This window comes from Eumetopias jubatus, unplaced genomic scaffold (genome assembly GCF_037043125.1).
Source record: "Eumetopias jubatus isolate StellerSeaLion01/CBP00866 unplaced genomic scaffold, mEumJub1_p1.0 scaffold_114, whole genome shotgun sequence".
NCBI lineage: Eukaryota > Metazoa > Chordata > Mammalia > Carnivora > Otariidae > Eumetopias > Eumetopias jubatus.
Window position 1 is genome coordinate 438,475 of NW_028274920.1, and position 18,633 is coordinate 457,107.

The window sequence follows — 18,633 nt, forward strand, 5'->3', positions numbered from 1 at the left end:
TACAGAACAGAAAACAAGAGATGATAACAAAATGCAGAAAGCTAGAGAGCAGATAGATGGATGGTAAATAAGCAGATCCAAGAAAAACAGGGGTCTCAGCACAGCCGCGAGGAGGCAGGAGAACCCTGGGACCCCGGAGGGGCGGGCCTGGCGTCAGGGGGACCTCTGAAGCGGGCGGGGAGGGAGGAAAGAGTAGGAACTGACTGAAAGCTACTGAAGACCATCTGGATCCTCAGGTGACCCCTCCCAGCTACAGAGCAAGGGACAGCTACCCCCTGGGGGAGGGAAAGCAGAGGGCGAGGCTGAAGGAAGGACAGTGAACGTGGGTGCAAGCCAGCGTGGCCTCCCTTCCCTGCTGCCCAGGTAGAAATTCAGCGTTGAGAGGAGGAGGAGGGACAGGAGAAGCCGGCGGCCAGTGTTTGCTGAAACTGTCAGGCATGAATTTAAGCACCTCGCCTACGTTCATTTAATTCCTAGTTTTAGACAATTAACATAGGAAATTCTTACTATAAAAAAGAAAAATAACTGAAATGTCCAAGACCAAAGGTGGTCTATCCATACCACGTGACATCACCCGGTTTAAAAGAAGTAGGCAATGTGACGTGTGCTATGGCACGAAGCTTGAAAACATTTCGCTCAGTGCAATAAGCTAGACGCAATACGACAGACCCCGAAGGGCTCCACCTCCACGAGGTGACAGCAGTCAACTCCACAGACACGGAGGTACAGAAAGGCTACGGGGGCCGGGGAGGGGGGACAGCGAGGCGTCTCCCGGGTGCAGAGCTTGGGTTTGGGAGGAGGAAGGAGGCCTGGGGGCGGGAGGTGAGGACAGTGGTACAACAGCGTGAATGTGCTCACGGCCACTGCACTGCACGCTTGGGTAGACGTGCTTAAGATGGTAAGTTTTATGTTAGGTCTGATAAATTTTTTAAAAAGGAACACATTCTATAAATATCGCTGAAATCCAGCTTCCTAGCAGCCGCGTAACCCCCGGAAGATGGGTATTTCCTCATCACTACCCACATCTCCAACATACGAAGCTGGTTTCTACCCTGGGGTCAGCCTGAACGCACCACCAGGCCCCTTCCCCTCACCCTCCTGCCGGCTGCCGCAGTTAAGGAACTAGAATCGGTATGGCTATCCTGGAAAAGCCAAATCCTCACACACCAGGCACATTCAGGCAAGAGTTTGATCACTTGGGGAGCTGGCCTGTCAATGAGACCAAACACCAGAAGGAGAGAGAACACTCCTGAAGGCCTCCTGGACTGTGAGGCCCTGGAGAAGGGGGCTGGGGTCTACGGAGCCCTTCCCACAACCGGGCACCCAGGGTACCTGTATTCTGCATGGTCCAAGAAGAAAAGTTTAGCGCAAATGAGAAACTTTTACAGCACATGACAGTAAAACCATTCCTCAGAAACAGTTCTCACAAATAAAATTTAAAAAAAGCAAACCCTTGGGTGCCTGGGTGGCTCAGTTGGTTAAGCGACTGCCTTCAGCTCAGGTCACGATCCTGGAGTCCCAGGATTGAGTCCCGCATCGGGCTCCCTGCTCGGTGGAGAGCCTGCTTCTCCCTCTCCCTCTGCCTGCCTCTCTGCCTACTTGTGCTCTCTCTCTATCTCCGTCAAATAAATAAATAAAATCTTTAAAAAAAAAAGCAAACACTTTGAATGACAGATGAGCAAAGACAATTCATAAAAAAAGAAATACAGCTGTACTTAGAGAACTATGTGCAGCCACATTAGGAACTCTAACCCTTCCCACACACACCTGAGGGACCGCCCTGGGCGAGCGCTGTCCCAACGAGGACAAGCACAAGAAGCGGGCTGCCTACTTGCAAAGGGAGACGTGCTGGGAAGACTCTAATACAGAAGGCGCGAGGGCCAGAAGGAAGCCGAGTCTCAAGAGGAGACACCTGCATGAAAGGAACCAACCACAGAAGGTCTTGGGAGACCTGGAAGGGGCTGCAGAGCCTTGAGGGCTCAGGACTGGAGAGAAAGCCGGGGCAGCTGGAGTGGGCAAGGCACGGGAGGGACACCGGATGCGGCTGAAGGGGTGGGCAGGGCTGAGTCCCGTGGGCACGGCCTGCCAGGATAAGGAGTCTCACTTTAACTCTCAGGGGAAGGGAAGTCAGTGGAAGGTTTTAAGACTAGGAGTCATTTTTGTTTCCAAGAGAACTTCTAAAACACGCAAATTAAAACAACTGAAAAAAATTCTTCACCCTTAGCATTCTTAACAGTCTTGGTTAATGAAGCACTCTTAATGGCTAGCAAGAGTGTGAACAACTTTTATGGAGGACAGTTTGTGAAAATGCCCTGACAGCCCTTTTTTGTAATGGGAGTAACTTTAACCATAGCTTCTAATGATCCATGAAAGCAAATATTTGAAAACATGAAAAATGTACAAAAGATTGATCTACCAAGATGACCATGACTGTGCTGTGCTGCTTAAAAGTCTACCCAAAAAGCACGGAAGACTTTAGTTCCAGTGATGAGACCCGGTCCCGGGTGTCGGACACCCACACACTGTCGCTGACAGTAGTAAGGCGGAGGGAGGGCCTTCCGAGAGTCACAGGGAGGAGCGGCAGCACCTGTCCCCGCCCCGACCAGCACCCAGGGTCCCCTCGCTCCAGTCACCATCCACACACCACACAACATCCCCACAACAGGAGACTCGTCATTTGAGGGGCTCACACAAAAGCTCCTCTCAGCTGTGAGGGAGCGGGCCTAAAACAGAGTCAATAGGTTTCCTCAGAAAAATTCCTTTTTTCTCATTCTCTGCATAAGATCACTTCTTTTAAAACAGTCAACTAGAAAATGAATATTTATACAAAATGCAATTAAAATTCAAAATGCCACTTAAATATATTATAATATAGTATACAAAATGAGATTTTTAGTCTTTTTCATTAAGTTCTTTCAGCGATTGTGCTGCATTTTAGCAAAAGTCACAATCTTATCAAGTTTCATGCTAGAAAAGTAGTACAAAGAGTCTGAAAGATAATGAACATAAGCAACATCACGTTTAGTAACCTCCACTTCAGAGATGGAGCCTTTGAACTGGCAAGCAATTTATTCCATTTCCAAAGCAATTTTCCTATCGTATTGAAAATTTTACCTCAGTATTTAAAAACAATAAGATGATGAATAATGGATTTTTTCAGAGACAGGATAAGCAGAAAATCCTAAGTGTCTGTGTTGCCTAGTGTCATACACACTTAATTGGTTTGTCACTCAAGAAAAATCAACGTTTCCAGCAATTAAGTATAATTCTGGAAACATATTTTTAAAAAGAGTAAAAACAATGTGAACAAAGACGACAGAACAGATGATACCAAACCCAAGAGTACTGCCACACTAAGAAACGGAGACAACTCTCTTAGCTGCTGCCAAAGGTTTAGAAAAATTGGGGACCTTCAACAAAAAACACTCAAGTACTAGAAGGTGCGTAATTTACATGTATCTAAGTAAAAGTAGGTCAATACAGTAACTAGCTTAAACTCACATTAAGTATGTAATAGCCTTATTGTTTCCATTTTGAGGAGAAGCATTGCTGAGAAGCCAACTGATAGTAAAGGGAGAAACCATTTAAAATATGCCTAATGCTTAAACCTTCTTTAAGAAAAATAAACACTGCCCTCTTTGCCTACATGTTAATAGAGTAGAAAAACAAAGCAACAAAGTACTATAAAGAAATGGGTATGTTTCCTTCATCAAACACAGCTTCCAAGTTCAAGCGTGTCACTGATGAGTCACTAATAAGCAGCAAAACTGTATACTGGGAAACTGGGACTCTTCCCTTCCTACAGTAGCAGAGGAGTTAAACAGCAGAATAGTTGTGTAGAAAAAAAAAAAAAAAAAGGAAAGGAACATTGCCTGAAAGGCACGCCTTGACCTCAGCAATAAAAAGAAGCAAGACGCGCAAGGGCCAGTCAGTGCCCACGCCCGGAGATGCCCCCCATGTGGACTATGGACACAGTAACCTCGGAGCCACCGACTCCTCTTCCACGGCGTTCTGTAAAAAAACCTCAATACCAATTTCTTAACATAAGAAATTACACCAATGCTATACATGAATCGAAACAAGCCTCTAAATTAGAGTAATGGGACAATATCTAATATTATGTAAACGCCAATCCAGAAATTAAAAACATACGTGGGCCGATTAGCTCAGGACACATGACCCAGTTATACCCAAAACTGTCATGTTCACAATCACCAAATCTATCTTCATGCTAATACTGTCAGCTGTAGAAACTACAGTGAAACAGACCTGTTCTGGCAGGTTTAAAGAATTTCATGAACTCGAGTGAACTACAGATCCTTAAAAATATGTCTCTGATTCCAAGGAGTCCTGGGCCTGAGCACTTTGATAAACACTATCTTAAGAATCATTTGGTAGCGGCACCTGGGCGGCTCAGTCACTAGCGTCTGCCTTCGGCTCAGGTCGTGATCCCAGGGTCCTGGGATCGAGTCCCACACTGGATTCCCAGGGGGTCCGCTTCTCCCTCTGCCCCTCCCCCTGCTTGTGCTCTCTCTTTCTCTCACTCTCTGTCAAATAAATAAATAAATCTTAAAAAAAAAAACAAAGGAAGAATCATTTGGTACTTGAAAAAACCTTTTCAGCTGTGAAAACACAAAAAAGAAGTTTCATCTTTATAACTAGAGTAAAGGCATTTTTTTAGATCATAACTGTAAAATTTTTAAAGATTCAGAGGAAATCGTGTATAGACACTCATTCTGAGTGTCTATAAAAAAAACTGTGTTGCCTCTATTAAGAAACACACGAATATTTTAGAGATAATCAGACAAGAGCCATCTGTTCTCAGCATGACTCTCTTCTCAAACACTAAAGTTTAACCATTATAATATTGCAAATGACTCTAGGCAGGGCCAAAAGCCACACTGCAACATGAAGCAAAGAATAGGTACTAATAGACATGGATAAACACAATGATGTCCAGTGTCAGTCATTCTCTTTTCAAATGTGAAGATAATTTGAATGACACGGGTACCATTTAAAAGACAGAAATGAAAAATATCAAATTAACAAATACCTTACTTTTACCCACCTATACATACTACAAGAAGAAAATCAATGCCTCACATTAGTTCACAGAAAATGATCTTAACAAGTAATTGCACTCTTACTGAACTATTAAATACTATGCGTGGGACACAGCATTTCATTCACCTAGTAACTTCCAAAAAAAAAAAAAAAACCCACCCCCCCAAAAAAAACCAAGAACATCCTCCTGTATTAACCATACTCAAATCATATCTAATTTGTCCCCTTGAAATTTTCATAAAGTACAAACCCAATGATGAAAAATTTTATACCAGTTGTAATAATTTATGATCACTACATGTTAAATATATTGTGTCCTAAACTAGCATGATTATAATGAAATAAAAGTAGTTTCACTCCAAGGAAAACCTGAAAACCTTTAAAATACATTACTACAGTTCCTTATACCTTATGAACACAAAATGACATTTTTATATGGTCAAAAAAAAGCCTTTTAAAGCTCACAAAGCAAGAAAAGCCCGTGTCAAAGCTGTTTTTCTAACAACTAATTAGCTTTCAATTGCCAATGTGGAAGAAAAAGACCCCATAATATAAACTTTTGTTATTGGAAATAGAAGACTGAATTTGCACTTTTTATTTTTTTATCTATTTTTTTAGCTGTCTTCTAATTTACAGCACACATTTCCCAAAACAGAAATACTAGAAAAGCCATAATTTGGATATGAAACTTTACTCACTTTACAGTTCTGAAATATGAAATTAGAGATTTGTTATATACTAAGTCAAAAGTACCCTAAACACAGTTAGCTTTGTTAAGTATATCTCACTGCAGTAAGAAAACCTCCAGAGATGAGGTGCGGGAGGTGCTGAGAGGCGGGGCGCTAGGTCTCTCTCAGAGGTGAAGAAAATCTTCCAACCCTGCCCGTGGTGATGGCTGCATTTACCTTGTGAATACATAAATAGTGTATTTTTTGAATACACTGAATTTTACACTCCAAACGGGAGGCCTGTAGCCAAAACTTGTTAGTGAATGGAAAAATAAATAATAAGACTGACTTTCAAATACAAAGAGTAAAGACAAAAACAGAACAAAGGTAAATGACTCCTTCCTGCCAGTTCCAGAACAAGACTTGAGCAGACAGGGCGCCCTCCCCCTCTCCCCCATAAGTATAACCCTGGAGACGACAGAGGGAAAGGTGAAGAGAAGGAGGCAGACCAGGAGGGACCCAGACCCCAGAGGTCACACAACAGGGAGTTCCCAATGCGCTCCTTCAGCCTCATTTATCCCAAATTGTGTACCAGAGAGTCAGCAGCCAGAAAAACCATGGACATAAACCAAAGAGAGCCCCAAGAACAGCCCAGGCCCTCCTGCCCATCCCTACCACTGGGTTCACAGGAACCCAGACGTAAAGGCCCCCCAGGCCATACTGCAGGAGGCCAGAGGCTGCAATAAACAGGCATTCCTCCCCTCCCCAGACAAGGGGACATCAGCAGAGCCCCACGCGGCACCGCAGACCCCATGTCTGCCCAGCGGTGAAGGGGGCACCCTCTTCTCCCAGGTGTCAAAGGGAACCCAGCTTTCACCCCATCTGCCAGCAACAAGGCAGCACCACCTCATCCCACCTCCCTAACCCCAGTCCCATGGGGTGTCAGAGGAGGCCTGATAAAACAGAAGATTATTTGAATAAAGTCCAGAACCTCCCAGCATAATACCCAAAATGTCCAGGATACAATTTAAAAAAAAAAAAAGGACTCATTATACCAAAAGCCAGGAAAATCTCTAATCCTGAAGGAAAAATAACCAACAAATGCCAACACCAAAGGGATGCATATGGTGAAATTATCTGACAAGGATTCTCATATCCATCATAAAAATGTGTCTATGGGCAATTACAAACATACTTGAAGCAAATGAAAACAAACAAACAGCTATTTCAGCAAAGAAAGCTAATATGAAGAAGAACCAAATGGAAATTCTAAAACTAAAAAATACAATAATGGAGATTTGAAAACAATGCATAGGGTTCGGGGCAGAAAAGAAGAGACAAAGGAAAAGTCAATGAACTTGAAGAGTGAACAACAGAAACCAATCTGGACAGAAAATGGACTTAAAACAAATGAGGAGAAACTCAGGACGTTTGAGACACAAGAAAGATCTCACAAGGTGTCTCCAGAGAGAGTGTTAGAAGAGATGAAAGAGGGTGGGGCTCAAAAAGTTCTAGACAAATAATGGCTGAAAACTCCTAACCTGACAAAAGATAAAACTTGCAGATTCAATATGCTACGTGAACCCCAAACAGTATAAACCCAAAGAAATCTATGTCAAGACCCATAATAATCAAACTACTGAACTAAAGACAAGAAAAAAAGCTTGTAAGTAGTGAGAAATGACATCTTACCTACAGGAAAAGAAAACATTCCAATGACATCAGATTTCTCATCAGAAATCATGGAGGCCAGAAAGAAGTAGCATAACATTTTCCAAGGGCTTAAAATAGAAAAAGGACTGTCAACCCCAAATTGTGTATCTGGTGAAATTACCCTTCAGGAATGAAGCAGAAATAAGACCTTCTAAGACGAAAGAAAACTAAGAGAATTTGTTTTCAGCAGACCTACACTAAAAGAATAGCAAGGAATTCTTAGAACAGAAATAATAAGGAATTCAGGACCTTCAAGAAATAAGAGAACAACAGAAATAGTGAAAACATGGGTGAATAGAATAGGCATTTCTTCTCCTTTTGAGTTTTCTAGATTATGTTTGAGAGAGAGAAAAATTAACACTGATGTGTAACTCTAGTCATATGTAAGGGAAATATTTATGTACTTTTGCAAAATTAAAGTATTTATGTAATTGTACAAGATAATTACTTTACCAGTAAGGATGAGTAAAGGGATGTAAAGAGGTACTGATTCTTCACTTTACTAACACTGATAAAATATCAACACCAGAATACTGTGATGAATCACATATGTATAATGTCATATCTAGAACTACCACTAAATAACATCTATACAAAGACATACAGTGGAGAAACACCATAGGTAAATCAAAATGGAATTCCAAAAATTGTTCAAGTAACGCACAGAAAAACAGGAAAAAGAAAACAAAGAAACAACGCAGCAATCAAAAAGGAAAATGGCAGATATAAGCCCTAACTTGTCAATCATTACACTGAACATAAATGTTCTAAATATATCAATCATAAGACAGAGATTGGCACAGGCTCAGGTCTTGATCCTGGAGTCCCGGGATCGGGTCCCGCATCGGGCTCCCTGTTTGGCGGGGAGTCTGCTTCTCCCTCTGACCCTCTCCCCTCTCATGCTGTCTCTCTATCTCATTCTCTCTCTCAAATAAATAATTCTTTAAAAAAAAACAAAAACAAAACATAAGCCAACCATATGCTGACTACAACAAACTTACCTTAAATATAAGCAGGTGGAAAGTAAAAGGATGGAAAATTATATGCCAGGTAAACATTAGTCAAAATAAAGCATGAGTGGCTATATAAATGTCAGAAAAAGGAAAGCCCAGAGCAAAAATATTACTAGAGACAGATGGAAATTATAAAATAATAAAAGCATCAGTCCATCAAAACAGAGCAATCCCAAACATGTCTGCACCAAATGACAGACTGGCAAAACAGTAAAGTAAAAATTGATAAAACCAAAAGGAAAAATAGACAAATGCACAATTACAGTTAGAGACTTCAACGACCCACTCTCAACCAAGAAAACAACTAGAACATAAACTAGCAAAGATAACAGGATCTTATCAACATTTCAGAACATTTCACCCAACGACAGCACAATACACCTTCTTTTGGGCCCTGAAATTCTTGCCAATACAGACCATATTCTTGGTCACAAGACAAACCACCAAAATTAAATGAAGTAACACGAAGCATGTTCTTTAACCACAAAGAAATCATGCTAGAAATTAGTAACAGAAAAATAACAGCAAATTTTCCATACACATTCCTAAGTAATCCATGAGACAGAGGGGAAGTCTCAAAGTAAAACAAAATGCCAAAATTTGTGGGACACCGATAAATCAGTGCTGAGAGGGAAATTGACAGCACAAAATCCTTATGTTAAAAAAAGAGGAAAAGTCTCCAATCAATAATCTAAACTCCCACCATAAGAAACAAGAATGAGAAGATAAAAAATAAAACCTAAAGAAGCAATCAAAAAGAAGGAAAAGTAAAGCACAGAAATTAATAAAAGTGAAAACAGACAACTACAAAAAAAATAAGAAAAATAAAGGATAGCTCTTTGAAAAAACTCAAACCTCTAGTAAGACTAACCAACAAAGGAGTGAAGGCACAAACCACCAATATCTGAATGAAACAACATCAAAAAGATAGTAAGAGAATAGATGATGAACAACACTACACACATAAATATGGCAACTTTCCTGAAAAGGACCGATTCCTCAAAGGGCACAATCACAACTCACCCCAAACAAAATAGCTCATTTGAATAGCCTAGTTAACTATTAAAGAAACTGAGTTTGTAAAGTGAAACACCCAAAAAAGAAATCTCTTAGGTCCAGACGGTTTCACTGGGAATTCTACCAAACATTTAAAGAAGAGAGCAACTCTATTCGAAGTCTTCCAGAAAGCAGGAGAGAAGGGAACACTTTCCAAGTCATCTCATGAGGCCAGGCATCAGGGCTAAAATCTGACAGTCACTGCCGTTCCATTCATGGAAAAGAGACATCTACCGTCAAGTGCAATCTGTGCTCTGAGGGGGAACAGGGGCCTGTAGGAGCCAGCAGGGGCATCTAACTCTATCCTGGCTGGGGTTGAGATAATGGAAGGCTTCAAAAGAAAAGTAATTTTCGATGCTGACAGAGTCAGAAATATAGCCACTGAAATATGGAGATTTTAAATGCCAGAAGAAACAGCTAGAAGAATCCAAAATAAGTGCCTTGGGGGTGAGAGGCTGGGGTAAGGAGGAAGCAATAAGCGGAGTACAGAGCCACAGTATATTCTCATTAGCCTTTTACCATATGTTATTATGATAAAATACAACCAACCTTCACAAAATAACGTAAAAGCACAACTTCCAGTTTAAGATCCATCTCTCCCTGCTCCTCTTCCCTAAGCCCAACTATAAGCTTGGAAATAAAGCAAGAGCCAAACAAAGGAGAGCTCTGGAAGGGGGCGAAAAGGCAGCAGTGAAGAGGAAGAGGGTTAGGGGGGCTTGGGACCAAGGACTGAGAAACGACACAGCGGCAGGACGTCCTACAGGCCCTCACCCAACAGCAGGAAGGAGACAGGCCTGGCATTCCCTAACTCCCAACCCAGCAAGGAAAGGCAGCCCAGAAAGATCATTCCTCCCCTGGAGGGAGCAAGAGTACACCACCACCAGCAAGAGAGATCAAAAAGTGCCGTGGGAAACGGCATCCTTCCCCATGGAACTAAGACTCCCCTGTCCCATCGAGGGACAGGGGTGCATCTGGGCGGCAGCAGTTAGAGGAACCCTGCCACAAAAACAGGTTAGAAGCCTCAGAAAGCCCCTGTGTCCCCGTGGGCCGAGACGCCCCTCTCTTCTAACCAGGAGGGAAACCAGGCAGCATCACCAAGCACAGCCCCACTTCAGAAGCAGCCAGTCCAGGAAACCGCTTCTATTCAGGGCCTGAACTCCCCTCCTCTGCCACCAGAGACCAGAGCAGCAGGAAGCACCAGCAAGAGGGATTCCAAGGGCCACAGCGGTGCTGAGGCTCCTCCCCTAACCAGACACACCAGAACAGCCAGCAGGCTCGTGCAGAGCGGGTACAATCACAACCACTGCCCATCCAACAAGGCCTTTTCATCACATGGACTGACCATTCCTTCTCTTACCAAGAGACACTGGGCCTGGGGAGATCGCCTCTTCCTTTCAGCACGATAAGCAGGGACAAGAAGGAGTCCCAGTACACCACATAAACCAAGCACACCAAAAACTGTAACACAAAATTAAACTGTCACTGGGATCACAACCCACAAATGTAAGCCAGGACCTACAAGGTAAACCTAAACAGGGCGATCACCTGCTAAAGTAAAAGATATAAACAGAACCCACATTCTCCAGACGTAAGAAACAGAATGTCCAGGATAAAATAAAAAATCATCCATCACATCAAGAACCAGAAGATTCACAGTGTGAGTTAGAAAGGATAATCAACAGACACCAAAACTCAAATTAACTCAGATACTGGAATTATGTGACAATCATTTTAAGCAGCAAACATAAACATGCTTCAACAAGCAATAACAATTCTCTTGAAACAAACAGAAATTATAAAACTGACAAACACACTAGTTCAAATGAAACACTGCTGCATGGAATCAACAGAAGAGTGAAGATGACAAAGGACAGAATTAGGGAATTTGGGAACAAAAATCAATACAATGCACACAATCTTAACACAGAAAAAAGAAACTGGGGGGGGCGGGGAACCTAAGGGAATTATGTAACACTAACAAAAGATCCAACATTTGTATCACCCCAGTACCAGCAGGAGAGAGAAGACAGTGGAAACCAGAGTCCTTGAAGAAACTCCCCAACTTTGGTGAAACAAAACCCAACAGATTAAAATCTCTTACTAAATACCAACCAAGATAAACCAAAAGAAATCCACACCAAGATACATCACAGTTAAACTTGTAAAAATGAAAAACAAATAAGACCTTGAAAGCAGTCAGAGAGAAATGACACGTTACCCGCAGGGAAACGCCAACTCGCGCAGCAGTGAACTTCTCATCAGGAATCATGAAGGCAAGGTGGGCAGTAGCCAGTTTTCAAGGCTAACGAAAGAACTCTCAACCAGGAATTCTATACCCAATACATCCATCCTTCCGGAATGAAGGGGAAATAAGAACATTCTAAGGTGGAAGAAATTTCAAAAATTGGCTATAGGAAGCACTTCAAATAGAAGGGAATGGGGAAAAAAGAATCCTGGAATACAAGGAAGGAGTAACAGAAAGAGTAGAAACATGGGTACGTACATTAGACTATCCTTATAATCATGAGTTTTATAAATATTTGATGATTTAAACAAAAAGTGTAACACCATCTGATACTCAAGATAGGATATTTGAAGTGTAGGGGGAGAAGATGGGTAAAGGGACCAAAATGCAAGTAAGGTTTACACACTCTACTCCACAGACTAAAATACGAATCCCAACGCCCCATGGTGATAAGTCACATACGTATACTGCAATACCCAACAGAGCACACACTACAAAAACTACAAGAAGACCTACACTCAAAAACCCCGCAGAGATCTCCAAAAAAAGTTCAAATGACCTAAAGGAAGTCAAAAAGAGAAACAGAAGAGGAATGAGAATCAGAACAAAATAAACAAATAAGAAAATAGCACCTACACTCTAATGTAGCAATAATTAACTTAAATGTAAAGGGTCTAAATACACCCATCCAGAGAATGACAGAGTGCATAACGGAAAACAAGGATCCAACAAAGAGACTCCAAATTCAACTTAGGCTGAAAGCAAACACCATGCAAACATTAATCCACAATAAAGCAGGAGGAGATTTCAGAGCAAAGAAAATTGCCAGAGACAAAGAAGAACATTACGCAAAAAAAGAAACACTCTACCAGAAGACGTAAGAATCCTAAATATGTACACACCAAATGACAGAGCCTCAAAATACCTGCAGCAAAAACTGAGATGCAAGCCGCGACGGAAACCTATTGTGAAATAAATAGCATATTTCCAAATAATGATCTCCCCAAATCAAGCACTCAGAGAATTTCTGACACAATCACTGTTACAGGTACTGTCAAGGAGGAAAAGAGAAATGGTACTTCTGGCCAAACGCTAAACACAGGCACCTCAGTAGGTTCTCCTGTAACCCTTCACCATCCTGTAGGAAAACAACAGTATTCCCCCCCATTTTACGTCCCAGGAAATGGGCGTTCAGGTTAATGAGATCAAACAGCTAGTCAGTAAATGAGCCGCGATTCAATTCAGCTCTACAACATTACAACACATACTTTCTGACTCTATGTTACAGTTTCTCAAAGAGCCCAGAACCAAAGTTACTCTAAAACTCGAATCCTGAAGCAACTGGATATTGAAATTTTTTTTTCCTCTTCTGTACTAAAAGTTAGCAGCTTCTGCGGCACCTGTCCAACTCTCGACTTCAGCTCAGGTCCTGATCTCAGGTGCTGGGATCAAGGCCCGCCTAGGGCTCCACGCTCAGGGGGAGTCCGCTTGAGGTTCTCTCTCTCTCTCTGACCCTCCCCCCCCACGCACGGGCACTCTCTCAAATAAATTTTTTAAAAAGTTAATTGCTTCTACAGTTCCTTAGGAATAAAATTTCGATTAACTGCAGAAGACAGTACTTCCTCTTTTTATAAGTTCCTTTTTTATAAAATATAGTATTCCTCTCTTCGGGCGAGAAACAAGTTAAGTGCGAGCTGAAACCAACTAGGGGAGGAGGCTTCCATTTTCAACGAAAGGTCTCTATGTTTTAAATGGACGACTGAAGTGGGGTCCCATTAAACAATCTAACCTTGTGAAGTTCCGTTTCTCATTGCTAAAAGCAAAACTTCTGGCCAACGAACATGATTAAGTGCACCTGGGTTTGGCACAGAACCTGAGCCCTTTGCGTTTGTGACAGGTCGTGCTTCTCCACTCAGGTTTGGGCTTCGTGTCTGCACGTTCACGGTCCCTACGGGAACCACGCCGAGGCTCGGACAGCAGCAGTGTCTGCGGGATGAGGGCCCCGCCCGCCCGGCTCCCGTGAGAGCGCCGCAGCCGCACGCCGGCCCCCACCTCCGAGGGCGTCGATGGCCAAGGCAGCCCAGGACTGGGGCGGAGCTGGGGGTGACCCCGCCCGGCCCCGACGCTGGGTCCCGGGGCCTCTCCCAAGGGTGGACGCCCCCTCAGTGTGCAGGCGCGCGGGAGTCGGAGCACTGTGCGCGGCCTGCGAGCTGGGACAGACCCGCCGCCGGGGGCCGGGGGGCGGGGGGCCCGGACGGGGCGCGGGGGGAGGGCCGCCGCGGGGGGGAGGGAGGTCGGCGCCGTCGTTACCTGCTGGGCCGTTCGGCCCCCGGCCCAGGCCCGGCCGCGCTGTAGTAGGTCGCGCGTTTGCGGTTGGCCACGGCGGCCGCGCTGCGCACCGGGTACAGAGGGATCCGCTCCGCCATGTTCCGGCCGCCACCTTCCCGCCCCTTCTCGATTTGCTGCCTTTCCCCGCCCTCTCCGCTCAGCTCCAACCCGGCTGAGGCGCCGCCCGCGCGTCCGTGCCCGCCCCGCGAGCGCCGGAGCCCGAGAGCTTCACAGAGCGTCGGAGCCTGATGACGACAGCTTGCGGCGAAGGGAGGGCACAAAAGGCGGCGGCGTTAAGAGGCTCCGTCCCGCGTCCGGGCCCGATGACGTCAACGCCGCGGCGCGGGCGCAAGCGGAGGCGGTGACGCGCTGAGGCTCCGCCTCCCGCGCGCCGGGGCCGGATGGCGTCACCGCGGCGCGCAGAGGGGGTGTGTCCCGGCGGCCCCGCCCCGGGCTCTGGGCGCTGGGGGCTGGGCGCGTGCGCGTGCGCGAGGGCGCGCGCCGGAGGCCGGCCCGGGGCTGTGCCCCAGGTGCGCGTGTCCGGGGACGGCGGCGGCCGCGGCCCCCGGAGTCCTGCCTTTCCCGGTCGCCGGGGACTTCCCGGTCCCTTAACTCGCCGCCTTGTCGGGCTTCCCCTGCGCGCAGGTGTGTGCGGCGTTGTCCCGCACCTACGGAATACAATTCCCGTAAGTGGCCTCCAAAGAGTGGGCCAACAGTCGAGCCAAGAGAGTGCTCAACTTCGCGCTCGTGTTGTTAAAGTTTGTTACTGATTCATAGCTTGGAAGTGTGGTCTGAACTCTTTCCATGCTTTAACATTGAGGTTTTCTTCTGATCAAAAATAAAGCCAGCTGTCCGCGATGTAATTGACCCAGGACCCACAGAGTTAGCTGTGCCTGCTCCCCTCAGTCGTAATTTTTGACCGAAAAAACTTGACTTCCAATGCCTGCTGTTGGCCGGAAGCCTTACCGGTAAAGTAAACGGTGATGAACGCGTTTTGTATGTTGTATGTATAACATACTGTGTTCTTACGATAAAAAGCTAAAGAAAAGAAAATGTTATAGAGGAGCTCATGAGTTAGAGAAAATGCATTTACAGCACTGTTATCTATATTTATTGGGAAAAACCCCCGTAGAAACCCATATTATTCAGGGGCGCCTGGGTGGCTCAGTTGGTTAAGCCACTGCCTTAGGCTCAGGTCATGATCCCGGAGTCCCGGGATCGAGCCCCGGGATCGAGCCCCGGGATCGAGCCCCGGGATCGAGCCCCGGGATCGAGCCCCGGGATCGAGCCCCGGGATCGAGCCCCGCATCGAGCCCCGCATCGAGCCCCGCATCGAGCCCTGCATCAGGCTCCCTGCTCAGCAGGGGGTCGACCTCTCTCTTTGACCCTCCCCCCTCTCATGCTCTCTCTCATTCTCTCTCTCCCTCTCTCAAAAAAAAAAAAAGTTATTCAAGGGTCATGTGTCTTGGCAAATAGATTTTCTGTTCCAAGATGGAAATGCTAACGGAGTAGTGGTGTTCTTGGAGACCTCCTTCTAATCCACCCCAGTAGGTGGTCATTTCCTTAATGCTCCTTGAGAGTCGGTTTGGAGGCACCTTTATCATGGGGTCACTTCTCAAGAGGATACTCACTCTAAAGAGTCCCAGCGGCCCCACTTGTTCCAAGGTGCAGCCCCCTGCAGAACACCTGTCTCTCCTAGCATCCCACAGTCCGTCTTCTTGGAAGTTGCCCAAACTGCTTCCTGGCCCCCTTCAGACAACCAAGGACGGTCAGAAGTACCTGCAGACAAACTGAAGTCTCTTCTACTCCAAAATCCCACCTTAATAGGATGCTTCCCAGTCCAAGACTTTTCCCCTTCTACGTGATAAAACTTAATTTCCTTTCTAAAACCCTTGAAAGTAACATCAGAAGGGCTCCCTTGCTGCAAGTTGATGGGTAAACAGCCTTTATTAATTTTGTCTTGAGGTCGTTTTGTTTGTGATAGTTTGAGGTATTTATTTCAATGACTTTTATTTTTTACTTTGAAGATTTTAATTGGTCCTTTTCCCTATGCATCTATTCTTATTTCATTTCTGTCTTTTGTTTCTTACTTTCAATTATCTAAGGAGAAGAAAATGTTTTGACTGTTGATTTGTTAACTTTCTTAGCATTGGGTTTCTTCACATGTCCTGGAATTTAGGTTTGCGGGCAGCGGGCAGGAGATAGCGGCTCTTCCCCCTTCCCCTCCTGCTCCTCACCCTTCCCTAGTCAGTGGCCTTGCCATCGCTTCCACCTTCAGCCCAGAACGGGGTCCCACGTGGCATGTCAAGGCTTTCAATAACAGGGAGAGCATGTCAGATGCAGGGTCTGCAGGCAGTGGTATTCATTCTTGGTCTTCAGTTTGGGTCTCTGTCTTTGTACTCCTAAGCCCCCACTGTGTTTAAAAGCCCTAGGCAGCTGTCAGCAACAGGGTTTTGTTGGTTGTTTGGTTTAGTTTCCTACACCACGTAGGACAGCCTCACCCAAGCCTGTGGGGTGAGCCCCTTGCCCACTCCGGTGGCCAACTTCCAGCCCCAGAAACCAGCCGACAGGAGCCACTCTCACCTCTGTTTCTGGTCCAATAACTTTGGTGTTTTCGAGCCCTGCTGTGTCTTTTTGTTTTCTGTTTCCATAATTTATAAATCCATTATGACTATGTGTTTGAAGCAATGTGTTCAACATAAACTTCTAAATTCTAGTCTCATCTTGACTATTTTCATGTATTACCTTCTCCATTTGAAAACTTATTTTTAAAAAAGTTAATATTCTTGAGTAGTTGCTCCAACTTTCTGGTTCCAGTTTGCTATTTCGCTGCTTTTTATGTGGCTTGAATACAGGCCACTTTGTGGACACCCCTCTCAAATGACGCCGTGGCCTCCTATGTGCAAAATGAACTTGTGCTCATTCTTTTCCTTACTCCGACTCACTGCGGCAGCTGACATTCACCTCTTTCAACAGCTGACATTTGTTACACCAAGTGCTCGACCACACTCCACAGAGGACACTGTTAACACAACAGCTCAACCACACTGAAGACTTAACATTGTAACACCAGGTCCTTACATGTTTCCCTTCTGTGATAACTTTGAGACAAATCCTCTGGCTCTCCTCGATTAACTCACTCTCTCCTGGATAGTTCTCTTTCACAACCTACCCACTTTAAATAAGAACCCCTCCAGTCTTTTTTCTACATGCTGACCTCTCCTGGCTCCATTTCTGCATTGCTAATTTAGGTCAGTTTAGCCAAGATTCTTCATTCCCATTCTGTGCCCAGGTGAGGGATGGGTGTGGTGGGGATGCAAATATAACTAAGACATGGCGTCTGCCCTGCAGGAGGCTCTTCCTGGGCAGGGAGGCCAATCTGCAAACTGCTGGCTGCAACTTGGGCCACAGTGGAATGAATACGTGCGTGCTGTAAGCCTAAAGTTCCGTTAGGGTCTTTGCAGGAGCTGGATGGCCTGCTGCAGCATTCAGTTGAAGAGTTTAGTGGAGGAACTGTTTACAGATGTGTGGGTGGGAATAAAAACCAAAGCAGTTGGAGGGACTTCCGGGGACAGGTAGATGGGAAACCGTTCTCACCTCCAGGCTCAAAGAGACCGGAAGAGGAAGAGTAGTACTGGAGCCAAGGGGAGCCCAGGAGCCAGATGCCCCCCCCAACCCCTACCCAGAGATGCTGAGGCTATAAAGCCGGGGTCACAGCACACTGCTCACAGGTAAAGTCTACCTGTCATCTGTTTGGTAAAGATAGTTTGTTTAGACATAACCATGCTATTTTATCAACATATCATCTATGGCCGCTTTCAAGCTATAATGGTGGAGTTGAGGAGGCCCTACAAAGCCTATGTGGCCCTTTACAGGGAAAGCTTGCAACCCCTGTTACAGAGGCCCAGGGCCTTGCTAATATCTGGGAACGGCAGGGGGGCATGCCCTGACAGCGCAGGTATGGACTGTTTCTATGGGGACAGCACTTCCCTTGAGCAGTCCCTGAAGGAATAATGAGAGAAGGCATAATAACACGTTAATGGAGGGGACTGGAGTGACAGAGAATACTTGCATAATCTTTAGGAAGGCATGGAACGAGTTTTCAAAAAAAGAACAGATGGAGGAAAGAGCAAACCAATAAGATGGTAGAGTTACACCTGAATGTCACTTCATGTACATTAAATGTAAGCCGACTAAGTACACCAATAAAAAGTCAAATTGTCAGATTGGACTACAAACCAAATCCAGATATATGCCTGAGGTCTAAGAGGCCTCATATGGAGAAGCAGAAAGTGAAAGGATAGAAGACCATGTGATCACTGGCCATAATGACGCGTCGTGAGTGTCCCTCACCTCCGCAGAGGAGGACCCCGAGGCACACCATGGGTACGCAGCTGACCTGGGTCACAGCCAGAACTCGAACCCAGGCTCCAAAGGCCATGTTTAGCCTCTGAACCAGAGTTGCCAGCTGAGCGAGAATAAAGAGAATACTGACCGCCCGAGCTTGGACATAAGGCGAAAGGAGGCTGGCATGTCATTTCTTCTC

At 45.2% G+C, this 18,633-nt stretch overlaps 1 protein-coding gene across 16 annotated transcripts in view; it reads right to left on the reverse strand.

Moving 5' to 3' along the window:
* Nucleotides 1-14,398, reverse strand: part of LOC114203734 (putative phospholipid-transporting ATPase IIB) — a 55,889-nt gene extending 41,491 nt beyond the window's left edge. For 8 of the 16 annotated variants that reach the window (XR_015767501.1, XR_015767500.1, XR_015767499.1 and 5 more), the window contains exon 1: nt 14,070-14,383. Coding sequence is in view for 3 of the 16 variants with exons in the window: in XM_088020720.1 (XP_087876846.1) it covers nt 14,070-14,185 (116 nt within the window). In the remaining 13 variants the exon portion in view is untranslated. Of the gene's footprint in view, nt 1-14,069 lie in introns of all 16 variants that reach the window. The other 8 variants (XR_015767502.1, XR_015767504.1, XM_088020720.1 and 5 more) reach the window with 5 other exon arrangements.
* Nucleotides 14,399-18,633: the final 4,235 nt, after the last annotated feature.